The 10409-nt window shown below is 38.3% G+C and overlaps 1 protein-coding gene across 1 annotated transcript in view; it reads left to right on the forward strand.

Moving 5' to 3' along the window:
- LOC102169851 (cytochrome P450 2C31) overlaps window positions 1-9900 on the forward strand; it is a 64424-nt gene extending 54524 nt beyond the window's left edge. Inside the window, exons 8-9 of the mRNA XM_018041712.1 lie at window positions 7089-7230; window positions 9266-9900. Coding sequence (XP_017897201.1) covers window positions 7089-7230; window positions 9266-9447 — 324 coding nt within the window. The 3' untranslated portion in view covers window positions 9448-9900. The remainder of the gene's footprint in view (window positions 1-7088; window positions 7231-9265) is intronic.

The raw sequence follows: 10409 nt of genomic DNA on the forward strand, positions 1-10409 counted from the left end.
AATAGGTAGGGATGTATTCCAATAAAATTTTGTTTACAACAGGTGGATATCTGGATATAGATTACTGTGTTAATTGAATATAAATTTTTTCTCTTTAGCACTTTGAATATTTCATTTTATTATTTTCTTTTCATTTTTTTAAAATTTAAATCTATTTATTTTAATTGGAGGCTAATTACTTTACAATATTGTATTGGTTTTGCCATACATAAACATGAATCTGCCATGGATGTACACATGTTCCCAATCCTGAATCCCCCTCCCACCTCCCTCCCTATACCATCCCTCTGGGTTATCCGAGTGCACTAGCCCCAAGCATCCTGTATGCTGCATCAAGCCTAGACTGGTGATTCGTTTCTTATATGATATTATACATGTTTCAATGCCATTCTCCCAAATCAACCCACCCTCTCCCTCTCCCACAGAGTCCAAAAGACTGTTCTATACATCTGAGTCTATTTTGCTGTGTGGCATACAGGGTTATCATTACCATCTTTCTAAATTCCATATATATGCATTAGTATACTGTATTGGTGTTTTTCTTTCTGGCTTACTTCACTCTGTATAATTGGCTCCAGTTTCATCTACATCATAAGAACTGATTCAAATGTACTCTTTTTAATGGCTGAGTAAAGTCCGTCTAGTCAAGTCTATGGTTTTTCCTGTGGTCATGTATGGATGTGAGAGTTGGACTGTGAAGAAGGCTGAGCGCCGAAGAATTGATGCTTTTGAACTGTGTGTTGGAGAAGACTCTTGAGAGTCCCTAGGACTGCAAGGAGATCCAACCAGTCCATTCTGAAGGAGATCAGCCCTGGGATTTCTTTGGAAGGAATGATGCTGAAGCTGAAACTCCAGTACTTTGGCCACCTCATGAGAAGGGTTGGCTTATTGGAAAAGACTCTGATGCTGGGAGGGATTGGGGGCAGGAGGAGAAGGGGACTACAGAGGATGAGATGGCTTGATGGCATCACTGACTCGATGGACATGAATCTGAGTAACTCTGGGAGTTGGTGATGGACAGGGAGGCCTGGCGTGCTGTGATTCATGGGGTTGCAGAGTCGGACAAGACTGAGCAACTGAACTGAACTGAATACTCCATTGTGTATATGTACCACAGCTTTCTTATCCATTCATCTACTGATGGACATCTAGGTTGCTTCCATGTCCTGGCTATTATAAACAGTGCTGCAATGAACTTTGGGGTACACGTGTCTCTTTCAATTCTGGTTTCCTCGGTGTGTATGCCCAGCAGTGGGACTGCTGGTTCATAAGGCAGTTCTATTTCCAGTTTTTGAAGGAATCTCCACACTGTTCTCCATAGTGGCTGTACTAGCTTGCCTTCCCACCAACAGGGTAAGAGGGTTCCCTTTTCTCCACACCCTCTCCACCATTTATTGCTTGTAGAATTTTGGATCACAGCCATTCTGACCGGCATGAAATGATACCTCATTGTGGTTTTGATTTGCATTTCTCTGATAATGAGTGATGTTGAGCATCTTTTCATGTGGTTATTAGCCACCTGTATGTCTTCTTTGGAGAAATGTCTGTTTAGCTTTGGCCCATTTTTGATTGGGTCATTTATTTTTCTGGAGTTGAGCTGCAGGAGTTGCTTGTATATTTTTGAGATTAGTTGTTTGTCAGTTGCTTCACTTGCTATTATTTTCTCCCATTCTGAAGGCTGTCTTTTCACCTTGCCTATAGTTTCCTTTGCTGTGCAGAAGCTTTTAATTTTAATTAGGTCCCATTTGTTTATTTTTGCTTTTATTTCCAGTATTCTGGTAGGTGGGTCATAGAGGATTCTGCTGTGATTTATGTTGGGAAGTGTTTTGCCTATGTCCTCCTCTAGGAGTTTTATCATTTTACTATTTTCTGGAATGTAGTTTTATTGATAAGTAGTCAGTAGTCATTTGAATTCTTGTTCTTGTGTAGGTAATGGGCCACTTTTCTTTGACTGCCTTCAAGTTTTCTCTGTGTATTTGACTATATTTTAACTACAATATATTTATGTTTAAGTCTGGTTTTGTTTTTATTTATTCTATTTGTCTACATTGTAGATGTCTACATTTTCTTCATTATTTTCTCAATTTTTTTTTGCCCATCCTCTCTTACTTCTTTTCTTTTCTTTTCTTTTTTTTTTAGTACTCCAATCTCCTTATGGTGTTGTTGAAAAGGTTCCTTAGGTTCTGGTTGCTTATTTGTTTTCAATTTTTTCCTTTTCTCTAGACTGAAAAAAGTTTTATTTATTTATCTTCTATTTCACCACTTTTTCTTTCAAACTATTGTAAAGCCTATTTAATAATTATTATAATCAACCATAAATTTTAGTTTTGGAATTTCCATTTGGGTTCTCTTTACAATTTATATTTTGATCATTCATTCATTAACATTTTACTTAATGTTGAGACATATTTTCATTTCCTTGAAAATAATAGTTAAGATTATAAATTCAAATTTTGACTCTGATTCAAAATTCTTATCTGTTTATTCCATTATCACTATCGTTATCTTAGTGTTACTGTTGTTCTTTTTATCTTGTGTATGGGTCACATTTTCTTGGGGTGTGTGTGTTTGTATGTATGTGTTCCTAATTATTTTGGATTTTGTCCTACCTATTTTTAATGATATATCATAGGGACTCTTGATTCATTTATGTCCTTTGAGGAACATCAAGCTTTGTTCATTTCTTGTTTTAGCAGGTGGTTAACTATGTTGTTCTCAACTCAAAGTTCTGAGTTTTAAATTTAGTTTTTTTTTTTTTTTAACTTTAGGGTACTTATCTGGAATTTATTCCACATGTAATTCAAGGCTTATAGGATTGTCAGAGATTTGGGATATTTCATATAGGGAATTTAAGGTTCATCTTCTCTGGCTCTTTCTTTTATGGTATTACCTCCCCACCCCCCCACCCCCTTTTTTTCGTTTCTGTGCAGTAGGTACAGCTGAATGTTGTCATTGATTCTTTAAAGCAGTGAGACTTGGCTTATGGCCATGTTGTAGTCACTCAATATTTTGTTGTCTGAGACCTGTCCTCATGATAACATCTTTAAAATGGAAAACTCACCCAGTATCTTTTTCTCTCCTCATATGTTTTCTACACTTCAGTATCTTCATGCTTTTGGCCACCTTGCAGAATGTGTGTGTTTGTGTGTATTTCATAGTTTATAATTACTGTCTGTTGGAAAGTTCTTCCAGTAGGGGCTTCTCAGCTACTACTCTATTGATATGTCTCTAAATTCACTAACCTTTTCTTTTGCAGTCTCTAATGTTTTTAATTCAATCCAGTAAAAATTTCATTTCTAAAATTTCTATTTTTACAGTTTTAAATCTCTGTTGAGATTTCTCATTTGTTCTTCTTTTGTTATTAATTATTCCTTTAAGAACTTGGATATACTTATGATAGATGGTTTGTAGTTCTTGTGTAGTTCTTAGATAATTCTAATATCTAGGATAATATGGGTTCTACTTCTATTGGCTCTTTTTCCTTCAAATTTGGGTCACATTTCCTTCATTTCACATTTATTTTAAATTTTCTGTTGTATAGTGAACATTTTGAATGATGTCTTATGGGGAGTCTGGATTACCCTTTCTTTAAAGGGCACTGAAATGTATTTTGATAGGCAGCTAAATTACTGACAGATGTCCTTTAGTCTCTTAAGCTTACTATAATTGTTTGTCATTGTGATTTAATTTCAATTTTTGATTTAATCTTAGGGCATGACCCTTAGTCCAGGGTGGGTTCACTAATCCAACAACTTAGAATTTGGGGGATCAATCATGACAGAAAACCTGAGTTGCCAGGAAAGTTCTTTCCACTCTCACTGGGTTGGAACCTCAACTTCTCTATCACTGTACAGTATCTGGTATCCACCTTCAGTTCTCACCTCCCCAGGAGTCATACTCTAATTGGGGTCCTGAAGCTGCCCAACCCACAGACATGAAAGTACAGAGAATAGTCTTGTATACTTTTGAGATCTTCCCTGTTGATAGATTCTTCCTGACTTGTGTCCTTCCTCATAAGTTGTAGGCATCAGGTTTTGATCTCTGTCTGCTTAGCTCAGAAAGGGTCCTGCTTTGCTTGGCTGCCACCTCCCTGCACTCTAGGAGGAAAATGTTTTTTGAAGTATATTAGGAGTGAATATAGGGCCTGCCAATTCCTCTTTATTAAAGTTCACAATCCTGGATTGCTTCTTGTTCAATGCTGGAAAGCTGTTACTTTGTGTTTTTTCCCCCGTAGACTTCAGAAAGTATTATCTAATTTGGCTGCACTGGGTCTTCATTGCTGCATGTGGGTTTTTGCTAGTTGCAGTGAGTACAAGCTAGTCTCTAGTGCAATGCCTGGACTTCTCATTGCAATGGTTTGTCATGTTGCAGCATGCAGGCTGTAGAGCATGTGGGCTCAGTAGTTGTAGTGCACGGACTTTGTTGCCCCGAGCCATGTGGGATGTTCCCGGACCAGGGATCAAACCAATGTCCTGTGGCAGGCAGATTCTTCACTACTGGACCACCAGGGAAGTCCTCCTCTCTGTGTTTATGTATATTTCACGTTTGTGAGGGCAGCTCAAAAGCAGTTACTCTGTTATACCTTGAAGTAGATGGTCCCATCTTCCTCAGATGGGAAGATCCCCTGGAGAAGGACATGGCAAGCCACTCCAGTATTCTTGCCTGGGAAGTCTCATGGACAGAGTGGTCTGGCAGGCTATAGTCCTCCAGGTCACAAAGAGTCAGACACAACTTAGCAACTAAACAGCAACAGATGGTCCCATCATCCAGGATAAATTTTTTGTCACTAATTAACTTTATATGAAAACCTTTGTACTGTGGCCGTACTATCTTCCTGTACTTCATGCTCAGGGCATATCTCTAAGCCCACCCAGGTCAGAAAAACAGGAGGTGCTGTGTCGTAACAAAGAGGTTCCGGAAAGACTGAAACTTCAGTTTCTCCTTTATTTCAGTCAGTTCAGTTACTCATTCATGACCAACTCTTTGAGACCTCATGGACTGCAGCACACCAGCCCTGCCTGTCCATCACCATCTCCTGGAGCTTGCTCAAACTCATGTCCATTGAGTTGGTGATGCCATCCAATCATCTCACCCTTGGTCGTCCCCTTCTCCTCCTGCCTTCAGTCTTTCCCATCATCAGGGTCTTTTCGAATGAGTCAGTTCTTTGCATTAGGTGGCCAAAGTAGCTTTAACATCAGTCCTTCCAATGAACTTTCAGGACTGATTTCCTTCAGGATTGACTGGTTTGTCTCCTTGCAGTCTAAGGGACCCTCAAAATTCTTCTCCAACACCACAGTTCAAAGGCATCAATTCTTTGGTGCTCAACGTTCTTTATGGTCCAACTCTATATGTGACTATGGGAAAACCATAGGTTTAACTAGATGGAACTTTGTCAGCAAAGTAATGTCTCTGCTTTTTAATATGTTGTCTAGGTTTTCTTCCAAGGACTAAGCATCTTTTAATTTCATGGCTGCAGTCACCATCTGCAGTGATTTTGGAGCCCAAGAAAATAAAGTCTGTCATGTTTCCATTGTTTCCCCATCTATTTGCCATGAAGTGATGGAACTGGATGCCCTGACTTTAGTTTTTTGAATGTTGAATTTTAAGTCAATTTTTTCACCTTTCACTTTCATCAAGAGGCTCTTTAGTTCCTCTTCACTTTCTACCATAAGGGTGTTGTCATCTGCTTATCTGAGGTTATTTTTATTTCTCCCAGCAATCTTGATTCTTTTATTTATTTGCCCACATGGAAATGACAGTCCGCCTTTCAATTCCATGACGTTTTGGAGTGGGAAGTATATCATGTATTTGGAAAGGCCATACAGTATACCAGAAGGCATTCAGATGAATCTGAATTTGAATTTTGTCTCTGTAGTATTATGATCCCAAGATACTGTGAAAAAAATCATTGTTACCATAACAATAGCAAAATTTCGACTTATTGAGCATTTTAGCTTGTGATAATAACCTCTGTTTAAAAAGTATTTCTTATATTATCTCTTTATATAATAAAATAATGCAAATTTATCATTTATTTTGTTGTTGTTGTCACTTTAGCTTTTTTTGGCATGCTGAGCCACTTGTGAGATCTCAGCTCCCCAACCAGGGATTAAACCTAAGCTACAGATTGAACGGTAGCCACCAAGGAATTCCCTGTTTATATTTTACTTGTGATGAAAATGAGGCATGCAAATGTTAAAAAAAAAAGACAAACAAAAAACTTGCCTATAGTCACAGAGATTGATTTAGCAGAGAAAAATGTTCAACTGATTCCAAAAACTAAACTCTAAATCATCATGTTACATGGTATCTTTGAGTTTAGGAAAACCTTACAAGAAACCAGAAATGCCATCTAACTTCCAGAAGAATATTCAACAAATACATTGAAAAAACATAGCAGGAGGAGGGTATGCTTACCAGTTTCTCATCTTAGTAGGAGAAGAAAATAGTTTTCAGAAATATGGCTACTCATATAATTTTGAAGAAGATGTCATATTTGATTCCAAAGAGAAAGAGCTAGAGTTTAAGTGACATCAGCAAGTTTAAACAATGACTTTTTTTTTTTTTTGATCAAGAAAAGTGCAGCTCCTTTAATTTACTGGAAAGCAAGCACAGTAGGTAGGCTACAAGCTGGAGACGATTATCTTGGAGTCAGGTTTTAACAGTGCCCTGAACTGGCATTATAGAATTTAAGATCTGTTAGTCTTGGTCATTGGGCTTCCCTGGTGGCTCAGACAGTAAAGAATCTGCCTGCAGTGAGGGAGACCTAGGTTTGATCCCTGGGTTGTCAAGATCCCCTGGAGGAGGGCATGGCACTCCAGTATTCTTGCCTGGAGAATCCCCATGGACAGAGGAGCCTGGTGGGCTACAGTCCATGGGGTTGTAAAGAGTCGGACATGACTTGAGGGTCTAAGCACAGCACAGGCTTGGTCATTAATTTGTTCTCTGACATGGAAAGAACAATTTTGTGTGTGTGTGTGTGCCTCAGTCATCTCATCTACAAGAGAAAAGGATTAGACAAGGTATTTTTTTTTTCGAGCTCCATGACCATTTTTAAAATCCAGTTAATCTGTTTCTTTTTATCTCAGGGCACAACCATATTACCATCTCTGACTTCTGTCCTGCACAGTGACAAGGAGTTTCCCAACCCAGAGCAGTTTGATCCTGGTCACTTCCTGGATAAAAGTGGTAACTTTAAGAAGAGTGACTACTTCATGGCTTTTTCAGCAGGCAAGCATGCTTCATTTTTGTCTGTACTTCAGTGTTGAAATGAGAGAAGGAAGGGCTTTGCATGGAGGCTAGTCTGGGCTGGACAAATTGTCATTTGCATGAGGCCAGAGGCACCATTCCCAAAGTGCAGATAATTTCTCATTGGTTGGAGGCTGTATTTCCTGACTTCTGCTCTCTTACTCACTGCTGAGTCTTCTAACAACTCCTCCTAGATGTCTAGTTCCACTGTGACTTTTCTCCCCTGCCCTGAGAAGTCAGTTCACTCAATGAAGTGAATTCACTGAATGTAGTCTACATGCCTTATATGTAGTAGACTCGTGCTCACTCATGTCCAGAGATACAAATGTGAGTAACAGATGCATCCTTCCTTTAAGAAAGAGGAATGCAGGTTAAAGGCAAGGATACTCCAGAGAGAAAATACTCTTCAAAGTGTTTCTGTGGGCTCCTAGAGAGAGAAGCTCCTGAATCTTGCATTTTGAGGGCCAGGGCAGAGTAGTTGGAAGATAAAGGAAGTTTTCTTGCAGGAAGAAATATTTTATATTTAGCATTTTCCTTTAATTTGTCAGGGTCCCTGAAAAAAAGAGGTAGGATACTTAAGACAGTTTAATGAAGAAACTGTTTTCAGAGGTGCGGACACAATTAAGGGAAGTGGCAAGGAGTTGTCAGGTACTCAGGGATGAGCATCAGTAGGACGATGTTACCATCCTATGTCGAAGGGGTCGGGAGAAGGAGGGTGTTGCTGAAACTCAAGCAGATTTTTAGCAAAGAGAGAATGGCTGTCTCAGCAGGAGATGGGTCTGTAGGTTGGAGAATACAGCCACTGCTGAACTGTGGCCTGACAGGCTGGGACTGAGGGAAGGCATACTCTAACCTTCTCAATGTCCAATCCTCTGAGTTTAGTTACAGTGAAGAAGATAACTACTGGGGTTATGCATCCCAAAGAAATCAACTTCCTAAACACAGCGTAGGTGCAAAAGAAAAACAAACAGAATGGATCTGGGAAGATGGAGAAACATCCCCAGACTGTGAACAATGCCCAGAGGTCATTGCATAGAGACCTGCTAATCTCCTTACCTTCTTCCTGAATTTTGGGTCCATTGTTACATAATGAGCCTGCTCAAGATTTCTGCTCAATTTACAGGGTTTGTGGGATTGCTTTTGTCCTGACACTGTGCTACCATTATAAGATCTAAGGCTTTACCTTATGAGCTTATATTCCAGTGTGTGGGGACAGAGGAATAATTACAATTTCACATGAAATATTCTGTACTAGAAGCATTAATAAGTCTTGTGGAATACCAGTGAGGGAGTAAATTGTATCCACTTGAATAGATAAAAGAAGTTTTGTAGAATAAATGACACCTGTGGTGGATCTAGAAGGGTGTAGAGAATCTCAGCTAGCAGAGCTCAGGGGACGAGTATTTCAGTTGCAGGAATGACTGGAAATTCCTAGCACTTGAAATAGCTTATGTGTCCGGGCTTGGTGAACATGCAGTAATACTTGTGTCTAGTTTGTGACTTTTTTTTTTATACCTGATAGTGGTAAACTCTTAAAATAGTGTTAAAGCAGGGACATGGCAAGGTAAAGATTATTTTTAGAAATCAGATGAAGTGAATCAAACCTGTTGTTGAGACTTGGGTTGGAGGTAGATGGAGAATGCATAGTGTGTCTCATGTCGATTGGGATGAGCGAGTGTGTGTATATATGTTTCTGTGTGTATATGTCTTTGTGTATATCTGTGTGTGTGTGTGAGTGTAGAAAAATGTCATTGGCCACCCTCAGGAAAGCAATTCCAACATGGGTGTACAGAAGAGATTTTGAAAACTATATTAAATAGAATGTACACAGAAATATGTTCTGAAGGAATGAAGCAGACCAGATTTTGGTGTAAATAGGAGAAGCCATTGATTATTTGATTTTCCTTAGTTTATCTATTTATTTACTCTAGTCTTTCATTTCATATTTATCTACACCTCCCTGTGCACTAGGTCAAACGAGAATTATATGGATATTTCATTTATGTCTCATTTTTAGGAAAAAGAGTTTGTGTTGGAGAAGGCCTGGCCCGTATGGAGCTGTTTTTACTCCTGGTCAGTATTTTACAGCAATTTACCTTGAAACCTCTGGTCGATCCGAAGAACATTGACACTACACCACTTCTGAAAGGGTCGGGCTCTATACCACACTTCTACGAGGTCTGTTTCATTCCAGTCTGAAGAAAAGGCCACTGCCAGATCGCAGATGAGCCTCTCCAGCTCTGTCTACACAAGCTGGTGCTCTTTGCCCTTGCTGTTAGCTATGGTCCACCTCTCCCTTAATGTCAGTAGTAACATTCCTGAGCCCTGTCTCTTCTGATTTTCTTTAAGATTCAGTTCAAGTTTTGCTTCATGAACTACAGCTCACTGTTTTGTCTTCAATAAAATGTTTTTTGTAATTCTATCCTGAGATCTTAAGCTGTAACTTATCTACAGAGAAAAGGTATCTTATAAATAAATGTCATATTTTGATTTTTAAAAAAATTAGAGTAGAAAATTATCACATGTGTTAAAAAATGTATATGTATAATGTACTCATCTCTTACTGCTATTATCCCTTCAGGGAGTAATCTCTTGACAGTTTGGCATGTATAATTTCTGTTTTTTTCAATGTTCATTAAAGTGTAATTATATTGTGATATATATGTTTTTACACATGTATACATATATATATATATATATATACACACACACACACACACATACATACATACATACAGGAAGAAAGCAGAGGAAGATTGCTCCAGCTAGGGGGAATAACATGAGATAAAAATTACATTTGCTGGTTATTTTCAAGGCTGTCCTTTTTCTTTTCCCCTACTTATTAAACACAGACCCACACATAGACCCAGTTACAGATATACAGACATATTAAGGCAAAAAAGAAGGAAAATAATATGTATTTATGGTTATATTTGAACACACACAGAAATATGGATGTGTGTTTCTGTGGGTATGTACGTATTATTTATATTATATCTCTGACTTCTTGATGACATTAGATTTTAGCAACAGATACCCTCACAATCTATCTAAATAAATGTATCTCATAATACTATATTTCATGCCTATAATAATCTTAAAAAATATCGTAGTGCTCAAGGATATTTAGATTAATTTTGAACCTTTGGTAATATAGAAAT

The sequence above is a fragment of the Capra hircus genome, chromosome 26 (assembly GCF_001704415.2).
Source record: "Capra hircus breed San Clemente chromosome 26, ASM170441v1, whole genome shotgun sequence".
NCBI lineage: Eukaryota > Metazoa > Chordata > Mammalia > Artiodactyla > Bovidae > Capra > Capra hircus.